At 42.1% G+C, this 20,984-nt stretch overlaps 1 protein-coding gene across 2 annotated transcripts in view; it reads left to right on the top strand.

The window, feature by feature from the left end:
- Positions 1–17,121, top strand: part of LOC128384299 (solute carrier family 12 member 6-like) — a 34,869-nt gene extending 17,748 nt beyond the window's left edge. Inside the window, exons 6-28 of one of the 2 annotated variants that reach the window (XM_053343850.1) lie at positions 694–824; positions 3,238–3,479; positions 3,572–3,699; positions 3,785–3,964; positions 4,756–4,920; positions 5,219–5,317; positions 5,596–5,653; positions 6,417–6,591; positions 7,472–7,590; positions 7,700–7,798; positions 7,971–8,090; positions 8,352–8,456; positions 10,124–10,292; positions 10,889–11,084; positions 11,173–11,342; positions 12,249–12,380; positions 12,463–12,570; positions 14,255–14,278; positions 14,978–15,052; positions 15,259–15,361; positions 15,410–15,533; positions 16,354–16,487; positions 16,977–17,121. In XM_053343850.1, coding sequence (XP_053199825.1) covers positions 694–824; positions 3,238–3,479; positions 3,572–3,699; positions 3,785–3,964; positions 4,756–4,920; positions 5,219–5,317; positions 5,596–5,653; positions 6,417–6,591; positions 7,472–7,590; positions 7,700–7,798; positions 7,971–8,090; positions 8,352–8,456; positions 10,124–10,292; positions 10,889–11,084; positions 11,173–11,342; positions 12,249–12,380; positions 12,463–12,570; positions 14,255–14,278; positions 14,978–15,052; positions 15,259–15,361; positions 15,410–15,533; positions 16,354–16,487; positions 16,977–17,068 — 2,948 coding nt within the window. In that variant the 3' untranslated portion in view covers positions 17,069–17,121. Of the gene's footprint in view, positions 1–693; positions 825–3,237; positions 3,480–3,571; positions 3,700–3,784; positions 3,965–4,755; positions 4,921–5,218; positions 5,318–5,595; positions 5,654–6,416; positions 6,592–7,471; positions 7,591–7,699; positions 7,799–7,970; positions 8,091–8,351; positions 8,457–10,123; positions 10,293–10,888; positions 11,085–11,172; positions 11,343–12,248; positions 12,381–12,462; positions 12,571–14,254; positions 14,279–14,977; positions 15,053–15,258; positions 15,534–16,353; positions 16,488–16,976 lie in introns of both variants that reach the window. The other variant, XM_053343849.1, reaches the window with a different exon arrangement.
- Positions 17,122–20,984: the final 3,863 nt, after the last annotated feature.

The following is a 20,984-nucleotide window of genomic DNA, read 5'->3' as shown; positions in this document are numbered from 1 at the left end:
TTATTTCTCCTCCACTGCAGCTCAACGAGGAAGCACTGTCAAAAGGTGTAACCCAGATTTCAGTACATTAAAGAGCGTGCTGAGATCTGATACTTGGGGAGTTGCTTCAAGTACTTCAAGTGAGGCAAAAAAAAAGAAAAGAAAAGAAAAACCAAACAGTGGTGAAAAGTTGTCCGCAGATACGATTTGACCAAAGGATCTGTTTTCTTTCTCCAATGTGTCTCACGTAGAACATCATGCTTATTTTCTACAAGCATAGGATGACTTCTCTCATCAGCTGTCCTCTTTTTCTCTCTCTGTGTGTTTTCCTTCCTAACATCATAATGTTACTAACCATCCATCCCCCCTTTCTCTCTCTCCCTCTCTCCCTCTCTCTCTCTTTCTCTCCATATGTCCCATCTCTCTCTCTCTCTCTCTCTCCCTCTCTCTCTCTCTCTCTCTCTTGCTCTCTCTCTCCCCCCTCTCTCTCCCTCTCTCTCTCTTTGTCATGTCCCTTCTCTTTCTCCCTCGCCCCCTTTTTTACACGTTTCCCCCATTTTCCATCCTCTCTACTTTTCTGTCCCCCTCTCTCTCTACATTTCCACTTCCTCCAACTTTGATGTACAACCTGCCCTGCTTTCTCTCTCTCTCTCTCTCTCTCTCTCTTCCTCCTCTTCCTCCTCCCTCCTCTCTTTCTCTCTCCTCCCTCTCCAGCGGGAGGCTCTTACTTCATGATCAGCCGCTCTCTGGGTCCAGAGTTTGGGGGGGCGGTGGGCCTCTGTTTCTACCTGGGCACCACCTTCGCCGGAGCCATGTACATCCTTGGAGCCATTGAGATCCTTCTGGTGGGTTTTGGCTTCCTCACCATCATCACTTCCACCACCATCATCATCATTATCATCATCCTCCTTGCTATGTTCATCATTTAGCTTTCCATCAACATGATATATGTGTGTCTTATTCAAATCCTGATATATCTTATTCCTGTGTGTCTTAAACCTCCACTTTTGTCCAAAAACGAGCTTCTCATGTCACATTTCACACAACTTCTTGACTTTGTGCTGAAGTTCCAGCTACTGGAGCTCCGAAAATACGATCTGACTGAAAATGTGATCGCTGTTAGTTAGTTATAAGTCTTTGGAGCTGTTTCCAAGTCTCCTAGCAACAGGCATTAACTCAAAATTAGGTATAGCTTCTTTAAAAGAGGCCTATTGACCATCATTCCCAAAAAATATGAATGAAAAGGTCCGTGTCAAATAAGGGTTGACAAGATGAGCAATTCAAAAATATCTTAAACAATACTTTTAAAAGCAGCATCAGGTTTGTTAAAATGTACATTATGTATTTTGTTGGTTTTATATAATTTAAAATGACATTTGCACCATTTTTACTGAATGCTCCTGAAAATGTCAAATGGTGTAACCACAAAAGAATGATACATATTTAATATTTTCATCCACCTACAGTGTATTTAAGTGGACTTATACAAACTAATTACTTCATTTTAAAACATCAAATGAAAAGAAGAAACATTTTGGAGTATTTCTACTTTTAAATGTTTAAGTATTTTTTTCAATATTGAGCAGAACATATCCTAAAAACAACCATTTTCCTAAATAATTTGAGACAAATGATGTACTGTTGCGTTGCTAAAAGTGGGATTATATTTATTCCACATTTTAGTTAACATTTATTTTCCTGTATATAATCAGATTTGTATGAAAAAAGAGACTGGTTACACCAATTGACACTGTGTAGCATCACGTCATTGACCCAAAAACCTGAAGTTGGCCAAAAAAGGTCGAACACACAATTTAGGTGATAATTTAATCTCTTTAAATTAAATAATTGTTGTGATTTGGTGCTAAATATAAATAAAGGTTGATTGATTGGTTATAAACAGTTGAATCAAACCAGGATCGTAATCTTCGTGGTGAAGGAAGATGTCCGCCAGTGGAGCTGAGTGGTGGTTTTAATAGTTTCTGGACAACAGCGGAGGTCTATGACACAGCGGAATAAGATATATATATGTGTATGTGTGTATCAGGCTTTGTTGGTTTGAATCTGCACATGAGAACCGAGAACCGACATCTCACATCCAAATCCCTTTTAAGGACAGATTTGGTTCTTTCAGCTACTAAATGATTAATTTATGCTTTTCCTCGTTAGTAATGAGAGTTTTTTGTCAAACCAAAGAGATTCTTTAACCCTTACATACTGTTCAGGGTCTAATTTGCCCCCATTTCTTTTACATTTGAGAGAAGAATATTACTTACTACCAGACATGTGACGACTGATCCTCATGTGACCCAGATTTTAAAAATATATAGACTAATTATGCCTGAATATGAACAGTATGTCAGGGTTAAAACTAGAAAATCTATTTAGAAACCTTTAAATTGATGATTTAACCAAATTTCAATGCCCAGTTTTTGCCTAAACTGGCGTAAACCTCCTGTCGTCCTCCCGGGTCAAATTGACCCCGTCTGTTTTGACTGTTCCTTCCTCCGTTCCTTCTTTCCTCTGTCCTTCCTTCCTTCCTTCCTTCCTTCCTTCCTTCCTTTCTTCTCTCTTTCTTTCCTCCCCCTCCCTCCCTCCCTTCCTTCTTTTCTCTGTCCTTCCTTCCTCCCTTCCTTTCTCCTTCCCTCCTTCTTCCCTTATTTCCTTCCTTCCTTATTTCCTTCCTTCCTTCTGCCCTTCTTTCCTTCCCTCCTTCCTTCCTTCCTTCTTCTCTCCTTCTTTCCTCCCCTACCTACCTCCCTTCCTTTCTCCCTCCCTCCTTCTTCCCTTCCTTCCTTCCTTCCTTATTTCCTTCCTTCTTTCCTTCCTTCCTTCTTTCCTTCCTTCCTTCTTCTCTCTTTCTTTCCTCCCCCTACCTTCCTCCCTTCCTCCCTTGACTTGAGGACAACAGGAGGGTTAAGCCAAAAATACATTGATGCAAATATCATAAAGAAGTTCTCCATGTGCAGCATCGCCCACAAACGTCTGATACACAGAGAGATATTAAAGGGATTATTTATTGTATCTCTTTTCATTACACAACCTTTAATCTGTGTCATTATCAACCTCATTACGAGCAGTTCTTTGCAGCTTCAGGCACCTAAAGAGTTATGCATCTTATATATACGTATTTGCACTCTTTATTATTAATATCTTACTTATTTTAATAATTTGAGCATGTCTCTTAGTCTGCACCCCTTCGAGGTCTTTTCCTTTTATCTCTATTGCATCCTTCTCTTCTTCTCGTCTCGCCTCCAGATGTACATCGCCCCCGACGCGGCCATCTTTAAGGCCAAGGGGCTCGAAGGCGAAGGGGCGGCGATGTTGAACAACATGCGGATCTACGGCTCCATCTGCCTCCTGCTCATGTCCCTGCTGGTCTTCGTGGGCGTGAAGTACGTCAACAAGCTGGCCTCCATCTTCTTGGCGTGCGTCATCGTCTCCATCGTGTCCATCTACGTCGGAGCATTGGTGTCCGCCTTCAAACCGCCAAATTTCCCGTGAGTGCTGTCGTCGCTTTTTTAAACGTGCTCCTTTGATCTTGAATCGTTGCGGGTTTTGTTTGACCGATCGGCTTCTGTCCTGTCCGCAGGGTGTGCATGCTAGGAAACAGAACGATTAACGCCCACGATCTCGAGGACAGCCATTGTGCGAAAACCATCATGCTACAGATCAAAGAGCAGGCGGAGAGAGAAAACAGCAACTTCACGTTCACCAGTGGTGGGTTTAGATTATTGATAGTATCTTACCTTTTTTCAATACCGACAGAGACGCTCATTCTCTCTGATCTTCTCTCTTTCAACAGAAAACGGCACGGTGGCTCCAACACTCGACCCAGGTCACGTCCTCGTAGAGAAGACCACGTACATCTGGAGCCGATTTTGCCAGAACGCCGAACTCAACGCCTCCTGCGACGACTACTTCATGTCCAACAATTTCTCAAACATCGAAGGAATCCCCGGTTTGGCCAGTGGGATCATTTCAGGTAGAGTGTGTTTGTATTTATTACATAGACTGTGTAAAATAAATGGACGTAACATCTGTGACGTCACCCATTGGTTTGTGGACTGCTGCTCGGAAGCCAATAGTTTCGAATCTGGGCAGCGCCATCTTGAAAATTTCAGGTGCATGCTGGGAAAAATAAAAACACAGATTCTAGTTATATGGGCATGAGGCGGAGCCATGGGCGGAGCGGGGAGGTTGCTATGGTTACGAGGGCTGGATCTCGAGGACATTGGGCAATCAACCTGTCAATCAGGACGTAGCCACGCCCTAATGCATACCCTGCTTTATCGTCAAATATAAAATCAGGGAGGCCAAAATGTCACAAATGAACATCATACTGCATTGAAGAAGGCTTTAAACTAGCGATTGAGACCATAAACACATTTTGAAAACATTTACTGAGGTTAGAAATCAAGTGAGAAGTTGGTGAATTCTCCATTGACTTGACACCAAAACGGTCGCCCCCTGGTGGCCTTTTGATAGAATGCAGTTCTAAGTTACTTCCACATTGGCTTCATTTCAGAGGACCGGAACTCCCCACCTGGTATTTTCCCTATATTGGATTCCGGAATGTTGCTATGATGTCATATAGAATGTGGAATGTGACTCCCCACCTGGTATTTTCCCTATATTGGATTCTGGAATGTTGCTATGATGTCATATAGAATGTAGAATGTGACCGGAACTCCCCGCTTGGTTTATTACTGACTGAACGCTGATAAATTCACTTCATGCTCCGTCTAACCAGCTCGTATTTAAATCTCCTCACAGAGAACTTGTGGAGCTCCTACCTCAGCAAAGGCGACGTGGTGGAGAAAGCCGCCATGAGCTCGTCTCACGTCGCACACCCGGCCTCCACTCAGCAGCCGTACGTGTTCGCCGACATCACCACCTCCTTCACACTGCTGGTGGGCATCTTCTTCCCCTCCGTCACAGGTAACGCAGCTCTTCCTTTTTTAAAAATGTTAAAAGGTCACAAATACAAATAGCAACACTAGAGAGAAAAGAAACAGGAAGAGCTCAGTGGGTGTTGTATTGATTTTTTATTCTCGCTGCTCTTTCAGGATCTTGATGTGTCTGTTTTTGGATTTCACTTTATTCATGAATAGAGCATTAATAACTTTAATAACTCTCTTTGGCTTTATGGCTATAAAGGAGTTCAAGTATGTGTTTCTTTTGGCCGATTGGAGGCTTTAATAGTGCTGTTTGTTTTTCTTCTTCTTCTTTTCTTCAGGAATCATGGCCGGTTCGAACCGGTCGGGGGATCTGAAAGACGCCCAGCGCTCCATCCCCATCGGCACAATCCTCGCCATCCTCACCACCTCCATCGTCTGTATCCTTCCTGTTCGTTTCAAAGCACCATTCTTCACTTCCTCTTTTCTCATTATGGAAACCGTCTGTCTGGATTATGTTTTTATATCTCTGTAGAGTTTAATGACCGTCACTTCAGCTAAATGAAGTGCTTGTTTTATACTCCGCAGCATGAAGAGGATACTTTAGTTCATATTTGCATCTAAAAGGCACTCAGGGTGTAGTTCATATTTCATTTGATATGATTTGACTGCCGGGTGTTTTCTAAATTTTTTTTTTTCCTGAGCGCTGTCCGTTCAGACTTGTCCAGTGTCGTGTTGTTTGGCTCCTGCATCGAAGGCGTGGTCCTCCGAGACAAGTCAGTACAACTTTTCTTCTATCTGTCTATTTCTGTCTGCTGCTATAAAAAAGAAAAGGTCTTCATAGTAGGGCTGGGCAATTAATCGATTAATTTAGAAACTCTAATTGACTTAATCTTGGTCATGTCAGTTAATCGTGGTGTTCACTGTTGCCATGACAACAAAGGTTCCATATCTTTAAGGAATTTGAAAACTTGTCTCCAGTGATGATTTTAACCCAAACTATGATCTTTAAATAGTTCTAATCAAGTAAACTAGACATTAACCACAGCGTCACACTTTCACCTTCCTATCGTCCTCGAGTCAAGGGAGGAAGGAAGGGAGGAAGGAAGGAAGGAAGAAGGAAGGAAAGGACGGAGGAAGGAAGGAGGGAGGGAAGAAGGAAAGGAAGGAAGGGATGAGGAAGGAAAGGAGGGAGGAAGGAAGGAGGGAGGGAGGAAAGGAAGAGAGGAAGGGAGGAAGGAAGGAAGGAAAGAAGGACAGAGGAAAGAAGGAAGGGAGGACAGAGGAAGGAAGGAAAGAGAGAAGGAGGGAGGAAGGAAGGATGGAAGGAAGGAAGAAAGGAAGGAAGGGAGGAAAGGAAGAAAAGAAGGAAGGTGGGAGGGAAGGAAGCAAGAAGGGAAGGAAGGAGGGAGGGGAGGGAAGGAAGGAGGGAGGGGAGGGAAGGATGGAGGGAGGAAAGGAAGGAAGGAAGGAAAGGAAGGAAAAAAGGGAGGAAAGAAGGAACAGTCAAAATATGCATGTTTTTTTTTCTTCCTGCAGGTTTGGAGACTCAGTTCAAGGGAATCTGGTGGTGGGGACTCTGGCGTGGCCGACTCCCTGGGTCATCGTGGTCGGCTCCTTCTTCTCGACGTGCGGCGCCGGCCTCCAGTCGCTGACGGGCGCCCCGCGACTCCTGCAGGCCATCGCCAAGGACAACATCATCCCCTTCCTCCGGGTTAGAGCTCCCACTTTTGATTTCAGACACACAGGGAGAAAAAAATTAAAATAATAATGTGTGATCCGTTTATTTAGGGAAGTTTATATGAGATTTGGAGGTAATGTGTAGTATACGTGCACATCTGGAACAAAAAAAACTGAAGAGCTGAATCTGTAGAAGTAGAAGGAGGTCTGCACACTCTAGCTCCCAATGCAGGTGTGGTTTACACTAAACTACACCTGCATTGGGAGCTACAGTGTGCAGACTTTCTTTTGCTGTTTTCAAGCCATCTGTAATAGGGGTGAATTACCGTATTGGACCTAATATAGTCTTTGGTGGAAGTAAATATCTTAATATATTTAACTCTTACATACAGTTCAGGGTCAAATTTGCCCAAATTTTTTACATTTGAGATCTGTAAAAACACAGTAAAACATTTCTTTTAGCCAGATGTGTCCCACAGTATTTAAAAATGAAAATAAAAAGCATCATTTTTTAGTTTTTGTGCAGCTGATATACATTTTTACATATGAAAATCTACAAATTTGACATTTATCAATGACTGATGGGGGATTTTATGAATGTGAATTGGTGTAGAGACTAATTATGAACAGTATGTAAGTGTTAAGGACTTTCGAGGACATTTACATATTGACAACAGCTTCGTGGCTGAGTCAGCACATTAACCTCCTGGAGTTTCTCAGAGCTTGTGTAACATGTTTTGCTGCCTGTGGGTTTTCATGTCAGCACATTTCAGAGCTTTGAGTACTAAAAACTTAAAGTCAGACTCAAACTCTAAGCACATACTGTACTATCATGCTCTGAATAAACCTTTAACCCACTTCCAGTATGATCTACACACATTTTTTACATTCTTCTGCTCGTGTCTGTCCGCCAGGTGTTCGGGCACGGGAAAGCTAACGGGGAGCCAACGTGGGCGTTGCTGCTAACGGCCCTGATAGCCGAGCTCGGGATTCTCATCGCCTCTCTCGATCTGGTGGCTCCCATCCTGACAATGTGAGACACGGACAGTGGATAAAAATAAATCTCGCTCTTGTGTCGCTAATATTTATATTTGATTTATTCTTTTATTCATCGTTGGTACTGTGTCTCTCTTTCTTTCTAGGTTCTTCTTGATGTGTTATCTGTTTGTGAACCTGGCCTGTGCTCTCCAGACCCTCTTGAGGACGCCTAACTGGAGGCCACGCTTCTCCTACTACCACTGGTACACACACACACATACACACACACACACACACACACACACACACACACACACACACACACACACACACACACACACACACACACACACACACAGAGAGACGAACACACACACTGATCCCTGCCTCTTGGGGGGCTCTCTCCTCTCTCTCTCTCTCTCTCTCTCTCTCCAGGACCTTGTCATTTTTGGGGATGACTATCTGTCTGGCGCTCATGTTCATCTCCTCCTGGTACTACGCAATCGTTGCCATGGTGATCGCAGGCATGATCTACAAGTACATAGAGTATCACGGGTATGTTGCCATGGAGATCTATTCTCCCCGGCATGATTGTACATGTAAAGCATGGTCAAGTTATATGTGTGTGTGTGTGTACTATTTTTTGCTTCCGTGTGTGTGTGTGTGTGTGTGTGTGTGTGTGTGTGTTTCCAGTGTGAATCCCCTGTGTTTGTAGGCGTGTGTCAGGAAAGACTAAATCACACTTTTTACCTTTATGTTTTTATTTATTCTACATATCTGTGTGTGTGTGTGTGTGTGTGTGTTTGTGTGTATCAGAGCTGAGAAAGAGTGGGGGGATGGGATCCGCGGTCTCTCGCTCAGCGCTGCCCGTTATGCCCTCCTGAGGTTGGAAGAGGGACCACCACACACCAAAAACTGGAGGTACATGTTTCATTCACTCACTCACTTTTACACATTATTATTATAACTTCATGTAGGTTTCCACTGCCATGATAAACCTCAGTATACATACATGAAGTAAAGCTGCTTTACATCACCAGAAACTCCTTTTTACATTTTCAATCAATTAAACTTTTTTTATACAGCACATTTCATACAGGTTAATGGAGTTCAAAGTGTTCAAACAGTTGATTTACAGGCTAAAGGACAACGTAAAGAAAAGGAACAAAAACGATAAAGGAACAAAAATAAAGTGCAAATTACGAAGAGCAAAATTGAGATCAATGCACATGAGAGAAAATAATTGAGAGAAAAAAAGATTTAGGATTTATAATAACAATCTAAATTAAGTAAAATAAATAATGGAAGGGGGTTGAGCATAGCTCAGCGGGTAGCGCACCCGCCCCATGTGTTGAGGCTATAGTCCTCGTTGCAGGCGACCCCGGTTCGAATCCCGATCCGAGCGGTCTTATCCTGCGTGTCATTCCCCCTCTCTCTGCCTCCTGTTTCCTGTCTCTCTACACTGTCCTCTACATTAAAGGCAAAAAAAGCCCAAAAAATATACTTTAAAAAAATAAATAAATAAATAAATAATGGAAAATATAAAATAAGAGAAAAAATGTATTAAAAGTTTGAGTAAAAACTAGGTGAAAATAGAAAAAACTGTAAAATAAGATAAAGTAAAATAAGTAAAATAACAACTGGACTGAAACTGGGTTAAAAAGAGATTAAAAAGACAAAAGAAACACATGAATAAAATCAATAAGATAAAATTATAGAATGATAATAACAGAAAAGTAGAAAATAAAGTAGAAAACCAAGATTTAAAACATCCAATAAAAACAAAAATAGAATATTACATGTTTATACTCCCAGTGATCTTTGTGTGATTATAATTAGATGGTAAATATATAAAAACCATGCGATGCTCATCCTAACTCCAGCTGACTGGTGTCTCGACTTCCTCCCAGAGCGTTTTGGCAGAGCACCGGTGATCTGCTGTATACTAATGGATATATGCTAGTCGGCTTAGCTAAAGTAGCCTCGTTAACCTGTAGTGTCACTGCTGTCAGAACGACAAACACAAGACTCGTTAGATGAGGTAATCCTTTATTAATCCCACCATGGGGAAATTAACTGAGGCACAGCAGCAAAGTGGATAAAAGAACAATAGAAAGAGCATCAATAGAAATAAAGATTAATTATAATAATAATAATAATAATAATAATAAGTAAGTAACCATGGGAACTCAAAATAAAGATAGTAACTTCTCCTCTTTTCCTTTCTCTCCTCTCTCTCCTTTCTCTTCTCTACTCTCATCTTCTCTCCTTTCTCTCCTCTCCTCTCTTCTTCTCTCCTTTCCTCTCCTCTCCTCTCCTCTCCTCTCTCTCCTCTCCTCTCCTCCCTTCTCCTCTCCTTTCTCTCCTCTCTTTTCTCTCCTCTCCTTTCTCTCCTCTCCTCTTTTCTCTCCTCTCCTCTCCTTTCTCTCCTCTCCTCTCCTCCCTCTCCTCTCCTCTCCTTTCTCTCCTCTCTTTTCTCTGCTCTCCTTCCTCTCCTCTCCTTTCTCTCCTCTTCTCCCCTCTCCTCTCCTCTCTCTCTTCTCCTCTCCTCTCCTCTCCTCTCCTCTCCTCCCCTCTTTCGTCTCCAGGCCGCAGCTGTTGGTCTTACTAAAACTGGACGAAGACGCCCACGTCAAGTCTCCCCGCCTGCTGACGTTCGCCAGCCAGCTGAAGGCGGGAAAAGGCCTGACCATCGTCGGCACCGTCGTCTCCGGCAACTTCCTGCAAAGCTACGGAGAGGCTCTCGCTGCCGAACAGGTGGGGAAGGTTAAGACTCACTGAAACATGGAGGAGAAAATAGTGTTTTATTTAACCCTCCTGTTGTCCACAAGTCAAGGAAGGAAGGCAGGGACGGAGGGAGGGAGGGAGGAAGGGAGGGAGGAAGGGAGGGGGGAAGGAAGGGAGGGAGGGAGAAAGGAAAAGAGGAAGGGAGGAAGGGAGGAAGGAAGGAAGGAAGGAAGGAAAGAAAGAACGGAGGGAAGAAGGACCCTCCTGTTGTCCTCAAGTCAAGGAAGGAAGGAAGGGAGGGAGGGAGGGAGGGAGGAAGGAAGGAAGGAAGGTAGGAAGGAAGGAAGGAAGGAAGGAGGGAGGGAGGGAGGGAGTGAGGGAGAAAGGAAAAGAGGAAGGGAGGAAGGAAGGAAGGAAAGGAGGATAGAGCAAAGAGCGGAGGGAGGGAGGAAGGACAGACGGAAAGAAGGAAGGTAATGGGGAGGAAAGAAAGGAGGGAGGAAGAAGGAAGGAAGGAAGGGAGGAAAGAAGGAACAGTCAAAACCGACGGGGTCAATTTGACCCGGGAGGACGACACAAAGGTTAAAGAAAAAACAGGAAATGATCCTTTTTTTTTTTTCTCTCAGACTCTGAAGCACCTGATGGATAAGGAGCGAGTTAAAGGTTTCTGTCAGTGCATCGTTGCCCAGAAACCGCGCGACGGCATCAGCCACATGATCCAGTCCAGCGGCCTCGGAGGGATGAAACCCAACACCGTGGTGATGGGTTGGCCGCACGCCTGGAGGCAGAGCGAAGACCCTCAGTCCTGGAAGACATTCATCAGTGAGTCAAACAGGAAACAGGAAACATAGTAAATCCCTTTAAATGTTTAAATACGGCAGGCTAACAGCGCCCCCTCTCTTCCTTCCAGACACGGTGCGGGTGACCACAGCAGCTCACCTGGCCCTGCTGGTGCCCAAAAACATCTCTCTGTTCCCCAGCAACAGTGAGCCGTGCACGGAGGGTTACATCGACGTGTGGTGGATCGTGCACGACGGCGGGATGCTGATGCTGCTGCCCTTCCTGCTGCGTCAACACAAGGTGGGGAGCGCTTGTTTCTGTAGTTCTTTAATGACACATTTTGGGAGGAGACGCCAGAGTTAGACCCATAATACGCTGGAGGGGTTATGGATCTCTCCTGGCCTCGGGATCCACACCAAGAGGAGCTGATGAGTGTTACTGGGGGAGAGAGGGACGTCTAATGCCACCGTGACCCGGCCCTCGATAAGCAACAGAAAATGGATGGATGGATTTTTAAGTTTTAAGAGCTTCGTAGTGTATTTATTGCTGCTTTTGACTGCTCTCCTCTCCGCAGGTGTCAATATTTTGACAATATTTTTATGGATGACCATCAGTGCTTTCACAAAATATTTAGTACAATATTATATATTATATTTAGTAAATCTATAACAATTAGATTTTTGATCAATAATCATCAGTAATGAGGATATAATGACTACAGTAAGTGGATAAAGGCAGATAGTAAAAGATCATAAAGTTACATTTTTACTGTAATGAAGCCTTTAAAAGCAGGAAAACACACTTATCTCATATCACCATTTTACAATTTTAAAAATCTAAAATGATATATATAAAATATCACGATATCGACATATTGATTTATTGCCCCCCAGGCCTATTTGTGTCTATATTAATGTATATATTAAGTTTTAAGAGCTTCGTAGTGTCACTTATTGCTGCTTTTTACTGCTCTCCTCTCCGCAAGTGTGAATAATTTGACAATATTTATGTAATGAAGCCTTTAAAAGCAGGAAAAGACATTTATTCCATATCACCAAATTATCATCATAATATGAATCTATAACGATATCTATAAAATATCACGATATCGATATATTGATTTCTTGCCCCCCAGCCCTATTTGTGTGTCTATATTAAGTTTTAAGAGCTCCACAGTGACACTAATTTGCTCTCCTCCCCCATCAGGTGTGGCGTAAGTGCGGGATGCGGATCTTCACAGTGGCCCAGATGGAGGATAACTCCATCCAGATGAAGAAAGACCTGGCAACCTTCCTCTATCACCTGCGTATCGAGGCCGAGGTGGAAGTAGTAGAGATGGTACGTTGCTGCCAGTTAATCAAGAATACATTTAAAGTGAAATGTGTCAGAAATATCACTGAGATAATCTCCCTCTCTTCAGCACGACAGCGATATCAGCGCCTACACCTACGAGCGAACCCTGATGATGGAGCAGAGATCTCAGATGCTCCGACAGATGCGACTGTCTAAATCAGACCGGGATAGAGAGGTGAGCTTACGTCAGACTAAAAAAAGATTTACAGAGCATGTTATAAACAGGAGCGTTAATCTTAATCTTTTAAAGAGTTTTAGATGATGCATTTGTTCAGTGTGTTGACACAAATTAAAGGGGTTATTTAATTATCTCCACCTGTAGTTTTAACCAACTCAACTCAAACGCCATCCTTGACGGGGGTGGATGGCGAGTAGTGTATGAGTCATTATTATTGTTGTCGGCCACTCACTCGTCTGATCTGTCTGTTGAATGTCGTGCATCATTTTATCAGGGAAACCCTGGTAGCAGCAGCAGTGAAAGTAGGCCAGAGGCAGGTGGAGCAACAAGGTCTCAGGTGAGGTCAGCAGGTTATGGCCAAGCTTAAAAATTCACAAGTTTGTTTGAAAAAGTAATAAATAATAAAAAAAAAAGACACACAGTAAGTATTTTTAGAAAAGCTGATTTTTCTATCTAACTATCTTTGTATACTAATTTAAATGTCAAATCATTGTCTACGACTAAAACCGCTGGAATAATATGTACAATGTAATTTATTTTTTAAAAAGTTAATTACATTTTACATATTGCTTTTGGGCTAATAATATAACATAAATCAAAGCTTCTTTCTACTCACATCTGTATGAAAGGGAACAAGAGAAAGCACGTGCATACTCACACTTATAAGCATGACGTCACGCCTTTTTTATGTGTCGGTTATTAAGACGCAGGTAAGAGAAAGATGTAGTAGGGCTGCTCGATTATGGAAAAAAAATCATAATCACGATTATTTGGGTCAAAATTGAAAATTACGATTATTAAAACTATTTTTTTTTCTTGTTCATTCGGTTTAATTAATTTTCTCTCCCAGCAGCAGCCTTTTATCTGCCGCTTAACGCAACACACAGCAGAAAATGTGCAGAGATATTAGAGCTGAGCTGGTTACCATGACGATAGAGTTCACACGTCACTTCCTGGTTTTTAATAATTAGTCAGTTAACTCAGCATTGTTTGACGCAGGCTGGAAACTCTGCACTTTTATTTACAGTTAAAACATTTCGCCGTGTGTTTCAGCGTCTATGCTAACGGAGCTGCGGCGGCTTCCGGTGTAAGCTTTTCAAAATAAAACCTTTCTTATTGAGCGCTATCTCATTATTATTATTATTAAAAATCGTCCCCCCCGATTTTAATTGGTTTTGAGATCGTTTGGCCCCTAAATCGTAATCACGATCAAATTTCGATTAATTGAGCAGCCTTAGAAAGATGTATAAAAAAGTGCTGAATTTAAATGCACATTCGTCCAGGTGGGTTATTTCCGGTCGGGTGTGCAGGAGACGCTTATGCTATCATATACTTACTAATATTTGCTGTGGTGAAGATCTTCAGTGTCCAGTTGGAGGATTTTTATAAGTTTAACCAGTTTTTTAAAAATCCTTAACGAGGGTGAAAACATCTACAGTATTAGGGAAGAAAATGTCTTTAACAAGGAGTCTGATGAATCTACTTTAAAGGTTTCCCACATAAAGCAGACTGTTAGAGTTGGAGTTAAAGTGAAATACACACACAAAAAAGGAGAATAAAAACTAAAAAGGTCAAAAGGTAACAACACATCACCAAGCAGCCTGGCAGCCAGCAGCAGCAGCATCTCTTCAAGCTTTTAATATTAAACTTATTCAACGTAAAAACCTTCTTTCTGCCTCAGAGGGTTCGCTGGAGCTTTGATGATGTAAGTTGTACAGCTTCCACAGTAAGTAACAAAAGTAAGCAGCTGATTCAAGTAGACACAGTGTAGACTCAGTTAAACCCAAAGTTGTGTGTGTGTGTTTTTTTCTAGTTTTTTTTATTCCTCATGAATTAGTGATGACCTCTGAGCTCCCACGCATACATATGAATCCTTCAGGAAAACATAACCTAACATTTAGACATATATTATAAATTATTAGTGCCCTTTTTTTGGGGCGGGGGGGGGGGGGTATCAGAAGAGTCTCTACTGCTTTTCATGATCTTTGAGCTCTCTAGTGAACGGGGGTAAAAAGATCTCAGTGTGTTTAATTAATAAAAATCTATATTATTCTACCTGCTCTTAATCTGAAGGATTCAATTAATAGTTTTTAGAGTTTGTCCATTAAAAGTTAAAATATGGTAACCTGAGTCAAAACTGCCGCCTGTCTTTAGAATTTCTTGCATTTTCATGTCGTTGTCCACCTTTCCACTTGTCTTTTTGTGTGTTTTAAGATACATTTTGACTCAGGTCTCGCCCCTCTGTGCCCCCTTATAGCCCCTTATAGCCCATTATAGCGTCTTATAGCCTCTCATAGCCTCTCATAGCCCCTTACTCTTTAGCACTTCGGTTCGATCACAGTAGATTCAGCCTCTCTTGTTGTTTCTGTGTTAGTAAGTCGAGGTGACGGTGTGTTTTCTGTAGGTGTATCTCTCCCCCAGGTACAGCACTATTGGAAGCCACACTTCAAACACCTACAAAGGAAGCAGAGACAGACAGGTACAAAGAGACAAAGAGACAGTAGCTCGGGGACGGGAGCTGTGTAGAAGAGAGAGAGAGAGAGCGAGAGAGAGAGAGAGGTGTCGAAGTAGTAGAGTAGAAAGAAGTTAAAGTAGTGACGAAATGAGAAAGAACATGTGTGTTTATAAATATGTATGTATGTGTGTTTGTGTGTGTGTGTGTGTGTGTGTCCTCCACTGAATCAGGCCCAGCTGGTGAAGGATCGTAACTCCATGCTGCGCCTGACGAGCATCGGCTCGGACGACGACGACGACACGGACGGCGTAGAGCGAGACAGAGTGGTGAGCAGCGGTGGTGGCGGAGGTGGAGGAGGAGGAGGAGGAGGTGGAGGAGGAGGCAGCTCTGAGCATCACCGCCGAGTTCAGATGACCTGGACCAAAGAGAAGACCTCGCAGTACCGGGCGGCACACTCCGGCTGCTCCACGCCCGAAGGCTTCAGAGACATGCTCAGCATCCGGCCGTGAGTGGACCTGAAACTGGGGGAGGAGGGAGGAGGGGGGGGGGGGGTATTTAACCTCCCTGTAAACCTGCATCCTCATATGGGGACATCACATTTTGGGTTTTCTGGACCTTATGCTTCATTTTTTTTTAACTTTGACCTGTTGTACTCATACATTTTTGTGCCCCCTAGTGGCAGAAAAAGCACATTACAGAATAAAAATCAGTGTAGAAACAGGATGACAGATAAAAGTGGACCAGGTACAAAACCTTTATAAAAGTTTATGGTTGAAACTTGTTTATTTTTGCTTAATAACATTTCTAGTTTGATATTCTGATATATCAATCAATCAATCAATCTAAAATCACAACAAAGTCATCTCAACTTTACACATAGAGCAGGTTCTAAAACGAACTCTTCAGGTTTTAACTTTAAAGAGACCCAACATTCCAACAGTGGCGAGAAAAAACTCCCTTTTAACAGGAAGTAACCTCGGTTATTGAATGCATTAATAGAACATGAATGTTAATGGATATAGATAGATGGATAGAGAGAGAGGAGCTCAGTGCATCATGGGGGTCCCCCGGCAGTCAAAGCCTATGGCAGCATAAGTTAAGAGCTGTAAGAGCCCTAACTATAAGTTTTATCAAAAAGGAAAGTTTTAAGCCTACTCTTAAACGTAGGGAGGGTGTCTGCCCCCCGGACCAAATCTAGAAGATGGTTCCACAGGAGAGGAGTAGTAAAAAGGAGAAGTTAAAAATGCCTACCAAACAAAAACTCAGGTCTCAGGGGGTTAACGGAGAGGGTGTTAAATGTTACTTGTTTTTTTTTTTCTTTTAAGGGATCACTCCAACGTCAGACGGATGCACACCGCCGTCAAGCTCAATGAGGTCATTGTCAACAAATCCCATGATGCCCGGGTCGTCCTGCTCAACATGCCGGGACCCCCCAGAAACACAGATGGAGACGAGAACTGTATCCTTTAACGCTGCTCTGTCTCAGTCAAATAACCGCATGCCACAAATCAGCTGTTTTCTCTTGTTAATCGCCTAGGAGACGGTTACCTTAGCATCAACCAATCAATCAATCAATCAAATGTGTGTCTCTTTCTTTCCTCCCCATTCCCTTCTTTCTTTCCTCTGTCCTTCCTTCCTTCCTTACTCTTTTCCTTCCTCCCTCCCCCCTTCCTTCCTTATTTCCTTCTTTCTTTCTTCTGTCCTTCCTTCCTCCCTTCCTTCCTTTCCTTCCTTCCTTCCTTCCTTAATAATAAGACAGACTGCTGTGTGTCTTTCTTTCCTCTGTCCTTCCTTCCTTCCTCCTTCCTTCCTTCTTTCCTTCCTCCGTCCTTCCTTATTAGTCCCATGACAGGGAAATGAACAGCGTTACAGCAGTAAAGTGAAGAGCAGAATTGAAAGAGTATCAATAAATAATAAATAATTTTTATTCCTTGACTTCGTCGCTCAGACATGGAGTTCCTCGAGGTCCTCACCGAAGGTTTGGAGCGAGTCCTGTTGGTCAGAGGCGGAGGAAGTGAAGTCATCACCATCTACTCCTGATTGGACGAACGAGGAGGAAGCCAGAAGCTCTTTTTTTAAAAGAAGAAGCAGCCAATCACACACAGAGAGAGAGAGAGAGAGAGAGAGAGAGAGAGAGAGGTGGGGGGGCGAGAGAGAGAGATGGTGGTGGGGGGCAAAAGAGAGAGAGAGAGGTGGTGGTGGTCGGGGGGGGGGGCAAAAGAGAGAGAGGTGGGGGTGCGAGAGAGAGAGAGAGAGAGATGGTGGTGGGGGGGCAAAAGAGAGAGAGAGAGAGAGAGAGGTGGTGGTGGTGGTCGGGGGGGGCAAAAAGAGAGAGAGAGAGAGAAGAAGGAGAGGAGGGGGAGTCATTGGCTGCAGCGTCAGTTGTCATGCCAAAAACAAACGCACCCAAGGCCCTTTTTCTTTTCATCTCTACACTGTTTCTGTCATGGCGGGCGGGGCGGGGGGGGGGGGGGGGTCCATTCCCTTATGTCGAGCTACAGAAATGCCAACACATATTCCACGAATGAGCAAAAAAAAGAAAAAAAAGGAGTGATTAACTGTGTGTGTGTGTGTGTGTGTGTGTGTGTGTGTGTGTGTGTGTGTGTGTGTGTGTGTGTGTGTGGTGTGTGTGTGTATGACTGAATGAATGAAAGTCATCCACCTTGAAGGAACTTTTTTTGGGGGTGGGGGGGGGGGGTTTGTTGGAGAAGGGACCAGCGTCGTGTTACGAGCGATTCGGGGCGGTGGACCACTGAATGAGGGAGAGGGAGAGGGAGAGGGAGAGGGAGAGAGAGAGAGAGAGAGAGAGAGAGAGAGAGAGAGAGAGAGAGAGAGAGAGAGAGAGAGAGAGAGGAGAGAGAGAGAGAGAGAGAGAGAGAGAGAGAGAGAGAGAGAGGAGAGAGAGAGAGAGGTGAAGCGTCCCAGAAACAGAGCAGTCGTTCCCACTGACGAGACTCAGGGTTGCTTTTTGTATATAAACGTGTATTTTGGAAAGCGGATATGAGTGTTTCTGAGTGTCGCCTGAATGTCTGAATCTGAATCGAGCGTTTTTTCGTTAGTTTTTTTTTTTAAGTTAATTTTATTTTTCCGATACGACATGAAAAACAAACAACTGGAAAAAGTAACACTGAAGTGAAGAAAGTAAAAAGATGATCTACTTTTTTTTTTTTTTTTTAAACCCTTCCTGTCGTCCTCCCGGGTCAAATTGACCCTGTCTGTTTTGAATGTTCCTTCTTTCCTCCCTTCCTTCCTTCCTTTCTTCCTTCCTTCCTTCCTCCCTCCCTCCTTCTTTCCTCCCCTCCTCCCTCCCTTCCTTCTTTCCTTCCTTCCTCACTTCGTTCTTTCATCTGTCCTTTCCTTTGTCCTACCTTCCTTCTTTCCTTCCTTCCTTTCTGCCTTCCTTCTTTCCTCCATCCTTCATTCCTTCCTTTCCTTCCTCCCTTCATTCTTTCCTTTCCTCCCTTCTATCCTCCCTTCCTTCCTTCCTCCCTCCCTCCTTCTTTCCTTCCCTCCTTCCTTCCTCACTTTGTTCTTTACTCTCTCCTTCTTTCCTCCGTCCTACACCCTTCATTCCTTCCTTTCCTTCCTCCCTTCCTTCTTTCCTTTCCTCCCTTCTATCCTTCTTCCCTTCCATCCTCCCTCCCTTCCTTCCTTCTCCCTCCCTCCCTTCCTTCCATCCTCCCTTCCTTCCTTTCCTTCCTCCCTTCCTTCCTTGACTCGAGGACAACAGGAGGGTTAAAGGACCAGCGTGTAGGATTTAGCGAGAATCTACAATACAGATAAAAAGCTCATTTTAAAGGTAACGAGAACTGATGATACACTAATTATTAAAACTTAGTATTATTTTACATTAGATACCTTTAAATCTTACACACTGCTCCTTTTTAAGTGAAATCTGTACTACTGCTCTGTCTCCTTTACTTAATGTTTAACAAGGAGATTAAAAAACTAGACAACTTTCAATTACCTGCATATCAAAAAGTGGTCTTTTATTTTTCTCTCTCTTCATATCCAGAAGTATTTACACAAACCTCAGAATGTGTTTTTATCCTCAGTGAAGTTCAAAAAACTGGACAAACGCTTAATTTTTTTTTTTCACATATCTTCTGTTTTTTGTTTTTCTCTGAAATCTGCTGATCTGTACGGAAGTTCGTTGCTGCCAGGAAATGAAAAAAAAACAAAAATAGATGGAAAGTTGATTATAATATATAAGATTTTTTTTTTAATGCTCATGATTAATCAAACATATCAAACTATACTATAAAACTCTCTTTAAGTCTACATTATGAGTTTTTATCTTTGAATTTTGAATCAATTTTGAGTGAAAAATTTGACTTAACATCTCAAAGTTCTAGTGAGTGATGAATTTAATGTTCATAAAATTATACAGGAAGTCAATATTTTTTCCCTTTCTGAACATTTTTGTTGCCATAAAATTAGAGATAAATCAAATTCTGACTTATTTCTCATTTGAGTCTCATAATTTAGATTCTTAAATACACATTTTTTCTTCTCTAATCTTAACTATCAGGAGCATTTTTATTTTCATAGTTGATTATTGTTAGCGAAGATTGTGAGAAAGACAAAATTAATTATGAGAGTTAGAAAAAAATGTTTGAGATAGTAAGTCAAAACTTAAAATTAAAACGTCTAAATTAAGAGTTAACTTTTTGTCTTCAAATTTTGAATTAGTATCATAATTTTCACCCAGTCAAAATTTTACATAACATCTCAAAGTTTTAAGTGATCATTTAATTTTAATAAGTCATTTCTGAACTTCTGAAACTTATCATGTTCATAATTTAGATTTTTAATGACACATTTTTACTTAAATCTCATAAATTCACCTTATTCCTTATCATCTCTTATCTAACCCTAAAAACTATCATGAGCATTTTTTTTCTTTTCATAGTCTTAATTTTTTTATTTTCTTGGCACTAATGAGCTTCCAGCGTCTTGCTGCTCATTACTCTTATTTTGAAAAACAACAACAACAAATGATTTCCAGTCACAAAGTGATTCATCTCATCTTTACATCAAACACCACCAGCAGTCTTGCTCTCCTGCTCTGCTGCTACGTGTCGTTGTCCGCGGCAACAGCACGATGAAACTTTCAATAAATAAAATAGAAATTCATGATGTCAAAAAAAGATCCAAGGAAAACTAATTTGAGAATACGTTTGCAGAGGTGAATTATCAAACGTCTTCTTCTTCTTCTTCTTCTTCTTCTCCTTCTCCTTCTTCTTCTTCTTCTTCTTCTTCTTCTTCTTCTTCTTCTTCTTCTGTGTCATGCCATGAACGTGGCCCCTGGTGAGAGTACGTTAGACGGTAGCAGGCTGGAGTGAGGTCGCACGAAGGCCTTTAAAAGAGAGAGAGCGTTAAACAGTATTGTCGACTACTTCACACACAGTTAGGACACACCGGACCACCGTGGAGAGGACCACTGCACTGCATGCTGTCAGGTGTGTGTGTGTGTGTGTGTGTGTGTGTGTGTGTGTGAGTGTGTGTGTGTGTGTGTGTGTGTGTGTGTGTGTGTGTGTGTGTGAATGAGAGCTTGTTGCTTAAGTAAGGAGCTGTAAAACTAGGAAGTGTTTGATTCCACTCTTTAAAATGCTTTGTTCTCTTTTTATTTTCTTTAATTTTCTTTTTTTTTCTTTCTTTTTTTTTTTTTTTTTTTAAGTGTTACTGTGCAGGGACTCTTTTATGTTCATTGTTATTTCCTACACATTGTTTTTTTTTCTTGCTTGTACATAAAGATGGAAAAGGAAAAAAAAAAAAAAGATCCCCAAGTTTTATCTTTTTTTAATTACATTAATATAAATGAAAAAATAAAAAAAAGGGATCACAAAAACTTTGCTTGAAAAAAAAACACATGGGAATAAATAAAGCAATTTTGAAACAAAAGTTTGATCTTTTTTCTTCTTTTACATTATATTAACAGAAAGGATGTTGTGAT

Source organism: Scomber japonicus, chromosome 22 (assembly GCF_027409825.1).
Source record: "Scomber japonicus isolate fScoJap1 chromosome 22, fScoJap1.pri, whole genome shotgun sequence".
Taxonomy (NCBI): domain Eukaryota; kingdom Metazoa; phylum Chordata; class Actinopteri; order Scombriformes; family Scombridae; genus Scomber; species Scomber japonicus.
This window is presented reverse-complemented; position numbering and strand designations above follow the sequence as displayed.